This window comes from Mustela nigripes, chromosome 5 (genome assembly GCF_022355385.1).
Source record: "Mustela nigripes isolate SB6536 chromosome 5, MUSNIG.SB6536, whole genome shotgun sequence".
NCBI lineage: Eukaryota > Metazoa > Chordata > Mammalia > Carnivora > Mustelidae > Mustela > Mustela nigripes.
In genome coordinates this window covers 107227159-107245087 of record NC_081561.1, presented here as the reverse complement: position 1 = coordinate 107245087, position 17929 = coordinate 107227159, and the positions used below count along the sequence as shown (strand labels likewise).

The 17929-nt window shown below is 41.7% G+C and overlaps 1 protein-coding gene across 3 annotated transcripts in view; it reads right to left on the bottom strand.

Annotated features, from left to right (window-relative positions):
- ZNF292 (zinc finger protein 292) overlaps nucleotides 1–10750 on the bottom strand; it is a 93686-nt gene extending 82936 nt beyond the window's left edge. Inside the window, exons 1-5 of one of the 3 annotated variants that reach the window (XM_059401030.1) lie at nucleotides 10540–10750; nucleotides 9705–9784; nucleotides 8387–9011; nucleotides 8092–8253; nucleotides 7694–7890 (exon numbers count right to left, since the gene is read on the bottom strand). In XM_059401030.1, the coding sequence (XP_059257013.1) occupies nucleotides 7694–7861 (168 nt within the window). In that variant the 5' untranslated portion in view covers nucleotides 7862–7890; nucleotides 8092–8253; nucleotides 8387–9011; nucleotides 9705–9784; nucleotides 10540–10750. Of the gene's footprint in view, nucleotides 1–7693; nucleotides 7999–8091; nucleotides 8341–8386; nucleotides 9012–9704; nucleotides 9785–10539 lie in introns of those variants that run through there. The other 2 variants (XM_059401029.1, XM_059401031.1) reach the window with 2 other exon arrangements.
- Nucleotides 10751–17929: the final 7179 nt, after the last annotated feature.

The window sequence follows — 17929 nt, the reverse complement described above, 5'->3', positions numbered from 1 at the left end:
AGGGTAAGTCTTTAAGCAATGTTACTATATATTATCTATACTTAAAAGATCAATTAAAATTCCTTTGTTTGGATCTTAAACCCTTACTCGGGTTCTAATTTATCTTTTCTATCCTATTCTTCAACCCAACCCCTGACATTTTCCTCCAAGATGCCAGTTTGAAGCTGTTTCATTCTTCTGTTTATTCCCACCCTTCCCACTTCTATTTACTTATCCAAATTCATTAAGGACTCAATGTAAATAAGTGTGTTCCTTTCCAGATCAATTTTTACTAAATTAATTTCAAAATGCTCTTAATTTACACTCCACTTACTGTTATTTATTACTAGCTACTTTACTATCTAATACTGTTGTTTAACTGCTAATATACGCATCAAATTTGTAAGGGCTTTGAAGGCAGAGATCTCCATAATTCTCCACAGCTCCCTTAGCATCCCACATGAGGAATTTAATTACCTAATTAAAATAAATTAAGAAAAGGGCAGCTGGGTGGCTCAGCGGGTTAAGAGTCTGCCTTTAGCTCAGGTCATGATCCCAGAGTCCTGGTACTGAGCTCCACATCAGGCTCCCTGCTTGTTGGGGAACTTGCTTTCCCCCTCACCCTATGTCCACTGTTCCCATGCTTGTGCTCTCTGCCAAATAAATAGAAAAAATTTTTCAATGGATAAATTAAGAAAAAAATACATGTAATTGACTGAATTTTAACACATCTTCTTGGCTAAAAATGTGTATTCACAGACAAAGTTTTTGTAATATACAGTTAAGGGGAAAAAGATTAGCATTTTAATTCTGAGATACACTGTGCAACTCTTAATGCTAAAAGGATATAATGAATCAAGAGATTCTCCTGGGAACAATACATAGTTAAAAAGTTATATGGAGTATGTAACAAATGCATGAATAAAAAACAAACTTTCCATTTTATAAATGAGGCTCCTCCCATAGTGACTGGTTAATTTTATGAACTGGATTTATGTGTGGGAGTTAGAAAAAAAAGGTAAATTCTCAACTCTTGACAGAATTTCAAGGAACATAAATACAGCAAAAGCTTCATATGGTTAAGAACACATATTTTCAAAAATCTTTGGTTTTGCAGGTTCGTCATATAAAATATTATAAGGGGCAACTGGAGAATACATCTTATCTTCCTCCATTTCAATTTAGGACCAGGAAGTAATTGTCAAGAAGGAGGCAAGCAAAATTTGGCAAAGTTTTCCTTTGCTAAAATTGGTAGAAGCATATTCTGGAAAGTGGAATTTAGTATCTCCAATATGCAATCATACTAATTATGAACACTCAAAAAATTATTTCCCCTGAGCATTACCTACACTTTTAAAGTTTAAATGACTTATTACTCCCCCAATACCTAAAGTAATTATCACTAATTAACAAGCAAGCCATCCTTTCTTCCGATTCAAAGTGTCCTAAAAATTAACTTAAGATATCCTCTAATAATCAAAAGAAAAAACCTAGCTTTAAAAAAAAAAAAAAACTAGCGATTTTTTGAGGAAAGTGGGCATTTTCAAAACCTTTGCCATTAAAACAAAACTGAACAGAACATACAGATAAAACAATCAACTTATATCAAACAGATGAAACTAAAATATACTCTGAAATATTTTAATTATATAACTCGAATACTCAGAAGCTCTCCTAACAGTTTTACTTTGATTTTTCTTTCTTATTCCAGTAAGGCACCAGTTAATAAAAGCAGTAAGGTCTGGCTCAAATCCTATCTCAGTAAAGCTTTCTCTGATACCCCAGCCAGAAATGCTGACCTCCTACTTTAAACAATTTGCTGAAATTACTATACATAAAATTAACTTATTTCTCTGAACAGCCACCATAATTAACTGATTAAACACTGTCATAGACTGAAACTATTACAGGTTTTTTTTTAAAGATTTTGTTCATTTATTTATCTGAGAGAGAGAGAGAGAGAGAGACAGCACAAGCAGGTAGAGGGGGAGGCAGACTCCTCAGTGAGCAGAGGGTAGTAGCCTGCTTCTCCCTCTCCCTCTGTCTGCCATTCCCCCTACTTGTGTATGACAAATAAATAAAATCTTAAAAAAAAAAGCCACAAATTTACATGAGAAGCTATGGAATGATCTCAAAGATATGTATTTTTTGGTTAATAAAAGCCATATGCAGTGTACAGTATGTCCTCATCTTTTTTTTTTTTTTTTTTAGATTTTATTTATTTATTTGACAGACAGAGATCACAAGTAGGCAGAGAGGAAGGCAGAGAGAGAGAGAGAGGAGGAAGCAGGCTCCCCAATGAGCAGAAAGCCCAATGCGGGGCTGGATTCCCAGGACCCTGGGATCAGGACCTGAGCCCAAGGCAGAGACTTTAACCCACTGAGCCACCCAGGCGCCCATCATCTTAATTTTTTTAAAAAAAGCAAACATGTATTCCTGGAAAGAGTAATAAAAAACTATTAGGGGACTATCTTTGTTCAGAGTGACAAGAGGTCTGGGATGGGAAGATCAAGTTTTTGTTATATGCCCTTTCTCTGTTTGAATTTATAAAAAAAAAAAAAATCAGTACACTACACTTCCTTTTTTACGATTTTATTTATTTGCCAGGGATGGGGGGCCACACAAGCAGGGGGGCAGCAGGCAGATACAGGACTCGATCCCGGGACCCTGGGATCATGACCAGAATGCAAGGCAGACACTCAACCAACAAAGCCACCCGGGCATCCCTACACTACACTTTCAATTTAAAAAAGTAGAATAAGGGGTTCCTGGGTGGCTTAGTTGGTTAAGCTACTGCCTTCGGCTTGGGTCATGATCCTGGAGTCCCGGGATCGAGTGCCACATCTGGCTCCCAGCTCCGTGGGGAGTCTGCTTCTCCCTCTTACTTTTTCCCCTTTCATGCTCTCTCTCTCAAGTAAATAAATAAAATCTTTTAAAAAAATAAGTAAAGAATAGAATAAAAAAATAAACTTGCTAATGATACACTGCCTTTTGACATCTCTTCAACTGTCATCTTGAAGTTTTATTTAAATCTTATTTTATATACAAGAGTCTTCTGTAACTTATGTCCCCTGCTAACATCTTAATCTAGTCTTTGCATCAAATGCTTTCTTAAAAGTACAAAATTTTAATTATATCAAAAGGTCAAATCTGTGCTTAAATCACGACAATTAAGTATGCTAAATTGCCAACCTCTTACCCCAGTAAAAAGGAATTGTTTTAGTAATTGTTTAAGTAATTGCTTGTAATTTCTACTAAGGAAGTAGACATTTTCTGGACCTCTCAAACTCAGTGTGAATTTAAGTATCGCTAAACAACATTTACCTAGACCTGTTCCGGATTAGCTACATTTCTTAGCTACATAATTATGAAAAGATCATAGCAACTAAAAAAATCTTACTATATTATTTTTCTTTCTGTTCAGTACTTCTTAAAAAAACACTGTGGGTATTTAGGCAGAGGAATCCATTTTGGTGGAGTGGAACGGTCCTAGTATCCATGGGCCATGGACACTAAATGCCAGTATCACATCCACAGATACTGCAATCACCAAACAACTGACCCCTTAACTTATTTTCAAATGCCCCTGAAAAGAGATCTTCAGGAGAGAAAGTATTTTGCAATTAAGAATCATTGTTTACATGAATTAAAGTATGAAGTATGTGTGTGCATGTAGGCACACATGGAAAATACGTATTTCCAAAAATGCAATCCAATCTTTTTAAGATTTTATTTATTTGTCAGAGAGCAAGAGCAGGCATCAGCAGGGAGAGCAGGCAGAGGGAGAAACAGGCTCCCCGCTGAGCAAGGAGCCCCATGCGGGACTGGATCCCAGGACCCTGGGATCATGACTTGAGTCAAAGACAGACGCTTAACCACTGAGCCACCCAGGCGTCCCCAAGTCAATCTTTTAAAACAATTATCAGCCACATGAAGATGAATGAGCAAAACCAGTCACAACTCATGTATTCATCAACCCAGTCATCTAGCCCTGCGCATAATGCTGTCAACAAATACCATCCCCTAACAAATCATTCTTCAACTATTAAATGGCTTAACTTTTTAAATGAATAATTTTAAAATCCTTTTAGAACAATTCTTCTTTTGAAATGCTTCTGTTTAAACTCCCAAATAAATAACCTTCCACTGTACTGCACTGATCTCCTAAATAAAAGATGTAAGTCACAGTACACAAGGATCAGTGGTTGTCTACCTTCCTTCAGAGACTGTAGACTCTGTGAAGCCAAGGACCACGATCATGACTGGCTGGCCCACAGTGTAGGTATTCAATAACAATGCTGAATGACTGAGTGAACACTGACCCTGTCCAATACAATAAATAGTCCAAGAAGTTCCAATTATAATCAATTTTTATGTACACTAATGATCCTGACACAAATAAATGTAAGAAATTATTTCTGGTTATCCTGTATTCTTATTCTAAGTTGATTAAAAAAAAAAAAAAACCAATGAAGTAAACTACATTACTTAGATTAAAGCTAGCTTGTAAAGATTTAAAGAAATTTGAGATTTTTGACAAGCACTCCCTTATACTCATCCTCTACCACCTTTTCCTCCTCCTACTTAAGCTTTAAGCAAATGTTCAGGTAAACAAGTAAAAGTGGGGCACACTTCCAACACAATATAAAGAACAAAACAATTCTGTTAACAGTTAGAAAAACTTACTTAATATCTTTTATTTCTATTTTTCTTCTCAGAACTAAAGAAATCTATTATATTGTACTTCTCTGAAAAAGAAAGAAAATCTACAAACTAGGATGCATAAGCAACTTCTTCTTTTGTAGATTTCACTATATTCTCCAGAAACTCATCTTCTGGGGTGCCTGGGTGGCTCAGTGGGTTAAGCCTCTGCCTTCAGCTCGGTCATGATCCCAGGGTCCTGGGATCGAGCCCCGCATCCGGCTCTCTGCTCATTGGGGAGCCTGCTTCCTCCTCTCTCTCTCTCTCTCTCTGCATGCCTCTCTGCCTACTTGTGATCTCTGTCAAATAAATAAATAAAATCTTAAAAAGAAACTCATCTTCTGCTGAGGTAAAACTTCCAAATATAACTAGTCCATTTTTTAAACTAATTTTTTTTAACTAACTCATTTTTTTAAAAACAAATGTAACAATAAGGACTGCACAAACACTAACTGTTAACAGGTATAGAATATTAAATCTGAAGCCCACTAACTCTGACAAATATTTGTTTATCTTTGCCTTTCTGAAGCATGTGAATATCACACTTTTACAGAAAAACTTACAAAGAAAAAGCTAATCTCAAGGTTAGAAACAATTTCCAGGTCATAGCATTTCAAATACTGTTTTTAAATTGCTCCAATAAATTCTTTAATTGTTAACCACTGTTTTGCTCAATTCCTATCAGCATGTTAAGTAATAATGGCTGGGATACAATTTTAAAGAAACAATTGTTTCAAGTTACTGCCCATTCAACCTAATCACTAAAACAGATTATTAAAAAAACAACAACAACAACAACAAAAAAACCCCAGCATTTGTTCTAGAGGGGATCAAATATCAGACACATTCTGCAACTTTTCAAGTAATGGAGATTACTTTTAAATGCATTTAAATTATTGTGGCATTTTAGTGCATGAAATATTTCATTATTCTTGAAATCCAGAAACCTAGCATTTGTTTTATTACTGTTTCCTGCAACATGAAACCTAGCATTTGTTTTATTACTGTTTCCTGCAACATTGGTCCATAAAAACTATTTACATGGTATAAAACTAATCATATAAAATACAGTAAATTCCTTTCATATTGATTTAAATAAATGGTGTTTCATCCATTAAAAATACTTTTTAAAGTGATAAGTTTCTGATATTGCATACACTCAAAAAAGTCCAACCTGCACGAGATTCCTTTTTCCAGAATTATTAATCAGGCTTATAAATATTGCTGGCTAAGAGTATTTACGGTAATTAGCTATAAACCCATCAGTGGATACTGCTATTTAAAAAGCACCTTTCAGCAAAGCTAGACTTTAATACTTTTCACTGGCTAAAGCAGACTTTACTTATAACAGAAACACTTCCTTTTATGGGTACTTTAAGTATTCTCTCACAACTAAAATAAATATATCTAAAAGACCAATTAACAATGAGTTGGCACTCCCAGGGTAGGTCAAAATGGCAAATTTCAACAATTCTTTAAAACAAGTCTTCAAAAGAATGATGGACTTTCTAATTCTGCCACAGGTATTCATCAGACCTTTATTACCTTAAGTGGGGAGCTCTTGACACTGCACAGACTCCTAAACAAGTCACCACTTGATCTCACAAAGTTTTTTTTTTTTTTTTTAAGATATGAAGTACTACCAAATAATCAGTGACAATAACGTGCATACATTAGTGGAAAATTTTTTTCTATGGGTTCAAGTATCCCTATCTTCTACAGGAAAGATTTCTGAAGACTAAAAATTAAATGAAAATGTAATCTTTTCGGAGATTCCAAAATAGTCCACCCATTGTTCGGCCTTGGGCTCAGTATCATTCCAAAACAACTTCTCTATACCGATACATTGACAAGTTAATTCTAAATGTGATCTGTATAAATTGTCCGTTTCCTCCTCGAGAAGACAATTCTAACCAAAATCTTCACCACAGCCAGCAGCAGCTCCTTGAAATTTCAAACGTAACTGGAGGGTCTGTAATCAGGGCCAAATGTAGACCTCAAAGTCTGCGATTTCTATCGAGCAAACGTGCTTTCAACATTCTAAATCCTGGTTAGAACGCAGTTACTGGAAAGCAGTGTCCTTGTTCAAGAAAGGGAAGGAAAGGACTAAAACTGACCTGAGCACAGGTCCACAAGAACCTCAATCCTCTTTTAAACCAGGAGGCCAAATAGGGAAGGCTCCAAGTAATAGAGGCGGTGGGGAGATGGGGGAGGAAGGGCAGAGGAAACCGTACTCCTCGAAGGGTGAAAGCAAAAAAGAGAAGCGGACTCTGGAAAGCCGCCCCACAGGATACAGGGAGAGCTCCTCTCCTCTACCGAGGAGAGCAACCTTTACCATGGAAGCGGTGCACCAAGCAAGCAAAGGCAGGAAGGGCCAACCTCTGCGCCCCCACCCCGGAACATCTCAGCCAGCTAGAAGGGGTCGGGGAGGACGGTTCCACGGAACATCAACAAAGGCCCCTTCAGTCCTACGGCGAAACTCGAACAACAAAGGCCCGGAGACAGCGAGGACGGGGCCGGGGGCGGGACGGATGAAAGCAGGGGGAAGCAAAGGAATCAAACCAGTGGGGGCGGAGGCCCGTCGGAGTGGGAAACCAGAGGCGCAGAGGCGGGGGGCGCGGTAATCCCCAGTGCACAATAAGAGGAGGAGGAAAAAGAGGACCTGGCCTCCATTCCTCCTCTACCGTATCCCTGCGGCAGAGAGGACTCCGGTCCTTGGCGGTCTCCATCTCCCTGGCCTCGGGGACTAAGCAGTCCCGTGCTGGGGGAAGGAAAGGGGAGGGGGATTTTCCGCCCTGACCACAACTCCCTTCCCCCCGTCGGGAGCTACCGACAACAACCGCCACAACGGCAGCCACACAAAGGCGCCTTCCTCACACTCCCCGCTCCCGCCTGGGCGGCGGCGCCAACGATGGCAAAGAAGGGACGACCACCGCTCAGCCCCCAGACGCTCGCTCGCCCTCTTCCCCCTCTAGCTGGGGAAAAGGGGGAGGGGACCCCCAGGCGCCCTCACCTGGCACAGATGCTGACAGTACTCCGTGGCCGCTTCCACGGCCGGCACGCGGCTCTCCCGCAGCTGTCGCTCCAGCTCCTGGAGCCGCTCGCCCAGGCGCTGCAGCTCCGCGACGCAGCCACCTCCGCCGCGACTCAACCTCTCCTGCTCGGCCTCTTCGTCCGCCATCTTCACACCCCGCTCCGTCGCGTACGCACCTGGGTCACGTGATAACACAATGCCACGTTCGGCGGGGTCACGTGCCGGGCGCGCTCGCACGCCGCCGAGCACGTACAAAGGGCCGGGTGGGGAGGATGGGGGAGCGGAGAGAGTGGCGCGAGGGAGCCCGAGGGAGGTGAAGGGAAGGGGAAAGGAAGAGGGCGGGGTTGGGGCGGTGCGGAAAACCGCCGTTTACTTACCCCGAGCGGGAAGTGGGCTGCAGCGGCCGAAAGGGGCGGGCCGGTGGAGGCTAGCTCTCGGTCACGTGGGCCCCGCGACTGGGGGTTGGGGGAAGCCTGGGGAGCGGCTCCCCTTTCGAGTGTCCCGATTCCGGCGTAGCTTTCCCCAATCCCCGAGGTCTTCTGCGGACATTTGCCCCAGTTCCCCCAAGAAGATAGGTGAGAGAAAGCTCTGGGTCGGCTGGGGCAAAGGCTACACATGCGGCTGGCCTGTAGGCAAGCCAAAACAGAGGAAAAGGGAGAAGGTAAAACCTACCCATGGACCGCAAGCGTGAGAGCCAAAGCGGTTCTGTGAGCTGTCAAAATTGTCTGACTTCTCACCAGGCGGGGGAGGAGGGATCTCGTTCCTGAGGTACCAGATACCTCACTGGGCTCTGCTCTTCAGTCCCAAGAACGCCTCTCCCGTGGAAACACAATCTCTAGGGGGTGGAGGCAACAAAGAAAAATAACAATTGGATCAGAGCAGGATGAGGTTCAAATTCTCAGTCTGGAAAACGGAGCGAACTCGTGAAAAACATAGCTTAAAAGATTTCGCTTTATGAAATTGTGGACGATGTAACCGGATGATTTTTTTAAACCACGAAAACATTTCTAAAATAAGTGATAGCCAACTAAATCTGTTTCACTTTTATTGAAGACTTTTCTCCTACACACTACAGAAATCACCATCACTGAAAACACTCTATATGAAAGCTCTTGAAAGTAGGTCAAGGAAAAAAAAAAAAAGAAACCAATAAGAACTCCATTAAAATGATAACGGAAGAGGGAAAATTGATGCTAAAATAAAAGAACAAGGTTACCGAGAATTATAAATTCAACAGCGTTTTTTTCCTGGTGCTGCAAATAGGGATGGCATTCTCAACCGTATTTTATTTGGTTACCTGAAAGGAATGAAGAGGTGACACTTGAAGAAAATAGAAGAGGTACAACAAAAAAAGTCACGTCCTTAATCCTAATGCTCAGAATAATAAAATGAATATTTTGTTAGTAGTAGAAAATTAGACAAGATGCTTATCTTAAAACTACAAAAATTCAGAAACTATACTGATAAGGCACCTACCTAGTCTTTTCACTATCATTCAAAGTGATATTTTTCTAGTACAAGAATTTAAATTAAGAATCCCTATTGTGTGCAGCATCCCCTTTCAGAGATTTCTAGCAGCTACAGAAAATAATCTAGATAGTATGTTGTCCAGAATGAATGTTTTGTAATGCATCAGTGGTAGTGACATCTGTTAAGTACCAATGTATAAGATGAGTGGGCACAACTGAACCCCTTATGAAAAACAGTATCAGCTAAAATACTAGTACTACATAGTGTACTGATACTACATATTAGCAAGACAAGTTCTCCAAATATGTACTTATGGAAGAGTCTAGGGAATGGGGATATATTTTAAAGTATCACTGATAGCTGAAAAAGCAACAATTAAGGCACCTAATTTTAATACTTGCAGCTCACTTTCCCAAGTGAAGTATTTTAGACATCCAAAACCAGGTTTCTCAATTTATGTTATTTTAGGATGACAGTGCAAATATAAAAAGTGAGAAATATGAAATTTAGCCAAATGTACCTGTAAATCCAAAGATAGATATCAAAAGGTTAGCACGGCATATTTTCACTTCAAGAATAATGGCTTGCACCACACCTAATCTACAGAAAAAAAGAAAAACAGAGCAAAGAAAGGAAAATACATGAAAAGAGAAATATATCCAAATACGGATTTTAAAAAATAGCCTGAGAATGTAGGTCATTCCCTCCTCCCGCTCAGGATAGCCCTAAAAACCAAGAGATTTGATTAGCAAATCGATTCTGAGCACTATAAAGGTTTTGCAAATGTCCCTCAGCGGGAATGACTAAGTCCTTCACTTTTATCTGTTATCTTTGAGCTCTACCTCCCCATTCCTCTGTTTTAGAGCCTACAGAAAATGGAAGGACTAGGAGTAAAATCATCATTTACTGAGTATTTATGTACATGCACTGCTTGGTTTGGGAACATCAAAGGTGGATAAACACTATTCCTGCCTTGGAGAAGCTTACAGTTGTGATGAAGAGTCACCTGCAAAGGCATTATTTACAACATAAGTATTCTATTATGAAAATGTATGTAGATTCAGTTCAGAACTCAAGAGTCTGAGGTGCTGTGTAGAATGTCTACAGAATCTCAACAAAGTACAGGTTTTTAATGAAATGAGAGGGATTGGGAATATTCTCCCTTACAAGGTCAACATTGTCTTGGAGATATCAGAAATCTCATTATTATCCATAGAAAATATGTATCCACAAGTACGCCATTGTTTCTACCTAAGTCCATTTGTCCTTAAATACCAAACTGTCAGTTCATGAGAATCATTACACACACACACACACACACACACACACACACACACACACACACCCCTACTTACTGAGCAGTTCCTGGGGAAATCGGAGGCCTGTTCCATCGATAAGAAAAAACCCTGGGGCCAAGATAATCCGCCTCTCTGGGGAACTCATTGTCAGCACAGCGAATGCCCATGCCCATTTTGGACACAGCGCAACTGTTATAATCATATGCACTTTCACTTCCAAGAGGCTCTATTTCACAGTAAATCTGAGAGTCAGGAATAGACCCCTATCCCATTCCTGCGATCAATAAAGCTGGGGAAAACTTTAGGGGACAGATACGTTTGCATCCAGGCCACCTGTGCCTGCCTGCTTCGCGAGTTGCCCTGCCTGCCCCGGCCTGCATCTCGCCAGTGCACATTTTTTCACTAGAATTCTTGAAATAGCAGGGCCCAGGGGCAGGAAGGGAGCTGGGTTGTGCCTGCTAACAGAGCCAGAGGACCGTGCCAGGGATGCAGCTAGCGCGATGTTTGCAGAAAACGGATCGCTGAGGGGTGAGGCCTGGCAGGTCCTTCCAATCCCGGGCGCAGAGAACCACCGTAGCCAGACCTCCACCCCAACACGCAGGGAGAGAGCGCAAGGCAGAGCGCAAGGCAAGGAGGTGGCAGAGACAGCGCGCCGCTCTCGAGCGGCTGTTTCTCCCTCCCGCGGCTGAGAAGGTCCAGAGGACTAGAGCCGGACTAAAGCTCTCTCGGCTCCGCTAACCCTGTATGCGGGTCTCCAGTCGGCGGAGGCTACACTTGGCTCCCCGGACCGTGGCCCATCTCGCTCGCTAGCCCGGCAGCCGCGGGAGTGCCTGCGTCCTCGGTGGTGGGGCCGCCGCCGCCGGCGCGCTAGTAACGAAGCACTGGCCAAGGCGGTTTTCCCACCTAGCGCTGCAGATCGAGTCCACAGAGCGGTTGTGTCTCCTGGCCCAGGAGCAGCGGCCGCCGCGGGCCTCCGGGCCTAGAAATGCTGGAGCTTCAACTGGGCGCGGCGGGGCGCTGGGCCTCCGGAAACCGACCGGGAAAGGATGCTCCTGTCTTCCTGACGAGGCCGCGATGCGGGCACGGCTGCTTGGTCTCTGGCAGCTCAGCCTGCTCTCTTCCAAAGAGCTGGGCCGCCGGCCCCAGACAGGCCACCTCCTGGAACTCAGAAGTGAGGACTGGAGTCCGTCTGGGTTTCGGTCCAGTAGAAAGTATCCCCAGAGTCTGGGAACCACTGCCGTGCCCACAGACACAAAGAAGGAGCATGGGGTTAAGGCTCTGTTGGCATCGGTTAAAAACATACTACACTTTGACAAGGAAGACATTTTTCTTGAGAGGAACAGGGAGGGGAGTCAAGTAAGATGCTGAAAACACAAGACAGGTGCTGTTGCACTTGCCGGAAATGATTCCCAACGCACCCGGTCACAGCCCACATTTAGGAGGGTTAATTTTAGGCCTTGAGTTTTCCCAGAAAGGAGATGGACAGGTAATTAAGTGAGGGGGGGACATTTTTATTGCCTATTTGGATAATATTTTTCTTTTCACAGAAAGAAAAGCCACGTGTGAATGAAAAAGAACAACAACACCTTAAGGGGATGCCTTTTTTTTTTTTTTTTTTTAAGATTTTGCTTATGTTTTTGACAGAGAAATAGAGAGCACAAGTAGGCAGAGAGGCAGGCAGAGGGAGGGAGAATCCAGCTCTCCATGGAGCACAGAGCTGCAGGTGGGGCTGGATCCCAGGACCTGGGATCACCACCACAGTGGAAGACAGCCCCCCAACTGACTGAGCCATCCAGGTATCCCAGGAAATGCTTTATAATACAGCCTCAATTATTCAAACTTATAAATCAACCAAGGTGAAAATAATCACTAAATTGAGCAAAATTTGGAAGCACGAAAGTAGTATGCATCATTTCTGCAGGGAATCCTTGAGTTAGTTCACAGTATCTCTCCAAAGAAGCAAAGAGAGAAATGTAGAAAGTGCCTTTCTTTTCTTATATTTCTGTTTTAATCACTGTATCTCATTGACCTCATTGGAAATCCAGCAGAGAGTATTACTTTTGTAGCACGAAGGATCAGAAAAGTTTTCCCTTCTTCCCTTCTAGGTTCTAGTGATTAAATCACTATAAAACAGATTAACAGGAGAAAACAAAGTTCAATAACATGTATACAGACCCAGGAAAACTGTAAGCCAGGCATGGTTGTTATGCAGACCTAAGTCCTGCTCTCTTCTGTTGATAGGAGTTTCTAGAGATCAAATCATCTGCTTCTTCCTGAAGGAGGGAGACACCCTTACAAATGGAAGATTTCCCTTATAAAGATAAATGTGTCTTACAAAAGAGTAACTTCTACTCAGTTCTCAGAGCTTAACTGTGTCTGCTGTTTCTTAAAAATAACCAGTTTAAGGGGTGCCTGGATGGCTCAGTGGGTTGGGCCTCTGCCTTGGGCTGTGGTCGTGATCCCAGGGTCCTGGGATCAAGTCCAGAGTCGGGCTCTTTGCTCGGTGGGGGGCCTGCTTTCCCTCTCTCTGCCTGCCTCTCTGCCTACTTGTGATCTCTCTCTGTCAAATAAATGAATAGAATCTTAAAAAAATAATAATAATAACCAGTTTAAAATAATACATTTTTTGGGTAACAAATTCTGCTGCCCTTTAGTCCCACCTTTGAAACCTTAAATAAGAAATTTCACAATCAAGAAGCTTGAGTTGCTCCATCTCACTGAAGCTGTCTCTTAATCCTGACAATTGTTCTGTTCAGTTAAGCACTCAGGTCTCCTTTCAGAAGGCAGTCTAAATGGGATCCCAAAGTTAGGCTGTATTGTGAAAACAATCAGATAATTAACAAGAACCATTTCTGTGGAAACAAAAGAAAAGCAAAAGTTGATGATTGGAACACGTAATAAATCAGTTTCTGAGCCCAGGGGACAGCCAGTCAAAATTTCTAGTTGTCAGGGTTGAAGCACCTTCAGATGAAGCTAGGGGCGGCAATGACAATCTGAGAGATTTTTGTGGTTTGCAGTTTGAATGCCTCTGATTATATCATCTGTGTACCAATAAGCTTCCTGAGAAGACCATATAACAACAAGTGTGAAAAAGATTGTCTAAATATGAGCTGTTGTGGCGATTTCTCTGAATTTTCTGAAAGATTGATTTATTTGAGGGATGCCTGGGTGGCTCAGATGGTTAAGCAACTGCCTTCAGCTCAGATCATAATCCGGGAGTCTTGGGATGGAGTCCTGCATCAGGCTCTCTGCTCAGCAGGGAGCCTGCTTCTCCCTCTCTCTCTGCCTACTGCTCTGCCTACTTGTGCTCTCTCTCTCTTTCTCTATCAAATAAATAAAATCTTTTAAAATTTTATTAAATTTATTAAATTTAAGTTTTAAGTTTTTAAATTTGAGAGAGAGAGAGATACGGGGTCAGGGATGGGGAAGAGCTGTGGGAGAGGGAGAGAGAGAGTCAAGCTGACCCCGAGCCGATCATGGAGCCCAACTTCGGGCTGGATCTCATGACCCTGAGATCATGACCTGAGCTGAACTCGAGAGTCAGACACTTAAAGGACTGACTCCCCCCAAGCGCCCCAATGTCTCTGAAATTTTTATCAAGTGTCTTGTTTCAGTTTGCAGGGCTTCAAAGTAAAGGACAGTTTTATTTCTCAGTGATTCCCAAATCAAAGGATAGGAGAAAAATTGGAAAAGTTATTTTGGAGATTGTCACCAGATGAAGAAACTAGAGGAATTTAGGATCCATCCAATTTACAGGAAATACCAAGACCTCAAAGACAATTAACATGACTAGAGTTAACAGGATTAAAATCTGGTATCTATGCACTATAATTTCTACTGAGGCTTAATTCTTTCTTTCTACAATCAATATTATATCTTATTTGAAAATGAATTAGATATTCAATAAATATCTCATCTTTTGTTTTAACTTAGCAAAACTAAAGTTTCAAATTACCAGAGATCTGGGAAATTTTTCTAAGGAAACATACCTTAAAATATAATTGCTGTTAAAAAGTTTATCTATAACTTACATCTTATCCCAGTTATGTCTCTCTAAATCATCTGTTCCCGACAACTGTTTAGAAGAATTTGTTTTTAAGCCAATTAAACAGAGCTCTCCTGCAAATTAATTTTAGCAACAAAAATATCCCATATCTATTAACATGTGTTTACATGCATAGATACACATAAACATGTAGACAAACTCAAAGAAATCTTAAAGCTTTGCTTTAAAATATTAGCTATGAGGGATGTCTGGGTGGCTCAGCTGGTTAAGTATCTGACTCTTGGTTTCAGCTCAGGTCATGATCTCAGCATTGTGAGATCCAGCCTTGCATTGGTGCCCAGGCTTAGCGTGGCATCTTCTTGAGATTCTCTTTCTCCCTCTCACTCTGCCCCTCCCCCCATTCATGCTCTTTCTCTCTTAAATAAATAAATACATAAATACATAAATAAAATCTTTAAAAAATAAAGTAAAATAAAACTTTAGCTATGAGATGGGCATAATAGTGCAAAACTTACTGGTTTATAAAAGAGAAGTTGGATCCAAGCTGTGTTTCTGCCAAATGGAATAAATTAAGTTTACCTCCTTAGATGGCTAAAGCTTTTTCTACTAATATTTTTGAAGAATCCATTTAAGATTTTTTATTAGCCTACTTTCTAAATACCTACCCTTTTTGTATTTCTTCTGATGAGAAACTTCTCCCTAAAGTTTGCATTTCAAAAAATGGCTCTTAGTTCCCAGAGAAGATGGGATTAGAAAATCTACATCATGGGCACCTGGGTGGCTCAGTGGGTTAAGCCTCTGCCTTTGGCTCAGGTCATGTTCTCAGGGTCCTGGGATGGAGACCCTGCAGGGAGCCTGCTTCCCCCTCTATCTCTGCCTGCCTCTCTAGTTAGTTGTGATCTCTCTCTCTCTGTCAAACAAATAAATGAAATCTTAAAAAAGAAAGAAAGAAAGAAAGAAAATCTACATCACAAAGACACAGAGAAATTATCCAGTTTTCCTCCAAGATGGTGATAGAAGGAAACTGAAGAAATGCAAAGGAAAACAGCTGGTTTTTTTTCCCCCTTTGCTCCTTTTCCTGCTTCTATTCTTGCTAGAACCTGCACCCCTGCCTTAATGTATGTCCTTATAAAGGTCAAGGAGTTAATGTTTTTTTTTTTTTGAGACTTCCAGCATAATAGATAATGTCTAAAGAGTCACCAGGCAAGGTTATCAAGTGCATTTTCTAAGACCACTGACTACAGACACCCTGACACCAAGACCCTTGGCTTTAGGGCGTAAGTAACTTATGGAATACTGCTGAACCCTTGTCCTTGTTCGACCAGTTCCTGAATGCCCAAGAATATACGTACACCAGATAACCGTTCTCAGTAAAAACACCAGACCCCGAGCTTAAACAAGACTCATTCTCTTTTTCCTTTCTGAGTCTCCCAGCCTCTCCATCTATATCTGCTCTTTCTTCATATATCATCAGTAAATTCTAGTCTTATTTCCTACTGGCTCAAATTTGATTTCTATCCTGCATACAGCCAAGGACCCCTCTGGCTGGTCCTTCCGGACCCTTCCTGGGTCCTCAGACCTGGCAAGGCCTCTCAGTAGGAGCTTTAGGGTATATTTGCCTCTTAGTAGAGGTTTAAATTAATCCTACCTTGTTTTGTTTTGGTTAATTAAGCTCTTTGCCAAATGTAGAGGTTGAACTAATGACCCCAAGGTCAGGAGTTACAAACTCTACCAACAAGCCAGGCTCCCCTACTATTACTATTTAAATGTTTTCCTTTCCCTAAGGGCATGATGTTTGTGCTTCCAATGTCCTGATCTTTTACAATACCTGTAAGTATTTTGAGATGAGTAGAGAGTTTGGAGATTAGTGAGAATAGTAAGCTTTGAATTGCTTCTAGAGCCACATTTCTGGCTTCATAGAGATTTGCACGATAAAGACAGTTGTTTCAAATTCCTTAAAGAACTGGATTGCAGCCTGAATATCAAGGGGCTGACCTACCCATCCAATTAAATTATCTTCGATTTGTTTCTTTATATCAGGAAGATTTCCATTATAAATAAAATGGGAATTTTCAAAAATGTCTTTGTTTTAGAACTTCAGGGCTTAATGTCTTATGTCTTTTAAAAGTCTGTATACATTATTTAACAAAGGCCTTTGGATGCTCTTCTTTCCAAACCATAACTCAACCTTAGACCAATTCACTTTAGGGAGAAAGTCTCTGATATTTTTTCTATTAAGCCCCTATCAGCTTCAAGCTGAGCTATTTCCTGGTCATTTGTAGGAGGGCCTGGAAGAGATTCTGGTCATCTGTTTCCTTTGGGGGTGAGGGGAGGAAGTTCCCCCAGGGGGCCATCTGGCTTGTCTGATAACTAGAGTATAAACTTGAGAGGGAAGAACACCCCTTAACAGCCAATCTAGGTTTCTCTAAGTGGGCTTGTGAATGACCACTAATCTTTCCAACTCCCTTCTAAATTTGGTGGGGTCTTCTGAAAGGGCTTTATAATTTAGAAGATCTGTGCTGTCCAGGGGATATAAATTTTTTGCAGTGGAGGTCCAGGATACATCCACAAAGAACATTGTATAGGAAGGCCTGAAGTTGGCACCGTGTGATTACAGAGCCCTGGAAAGTAGGAGGAACTGTAAGAAACAGCAGAGTGAGCTCTACCCTAGTCTAAGGTGCTTCTGCTAAATTCACTTCCTGACTTTTAATGTTTACATGAGTAACCTGTATACCCTGGGGGTGGAAATCAGACTAGAGTGCCATCTATAAATCTTGTAGAGAAAGGTAAGTCAAAACAGGCAGTTGCAGGGGTGGTGGGGGGCTGGGTGCCTGGGTGGCTCAATTGGTTAAGCATCTGCCTTCCGCTCAGGTCATGATCTCAAGGTCCTGGGATCAGGGTCCTAGGATGGAGCCTCATTAGTAGCAGTGGCGTTGAACTCCCTGCTCAGTGGGGAATCAAGTTCTCTCTCTCAAATACATAAATAAATAAAATCTTTCTTAAAAAGATTTTTTTTTTTTAAATTTGACAGAGGGAGAGAGAGATCACAGGCAGGCAGAGCAGCAGGCAGAGAGAAAGAGGGGGAAGCAGTTCCCTGCTGAGCAGAGAGCCCAATGTGGGACTTGATTCCAGGTCGCTGAGATCATGACCTGAGCCGAAGGCAGCAGCCCAACCCACTGAGCCACCCAGGTGCCCCCTTAAAAAGATTTTATTTGTTCATTTGACAGACAGAGATCACAAGTAGGCAGAGAGGCAGGCAAAGAGAGAGAGAGAGAGAGAGGGGGAAGCAGGCCACCCCTGAGCAGAGAGCCTGATGCAGGGCTCGATCCTGAGATCATGACCTTAGCTAAAGGCAGAGGCTTAACCTACTTGAGCCACCCAGGCACCCCTAAATAAATAAAATCTTAAAAACAAATAAACAAAAACAGGAAGCTGGGTATT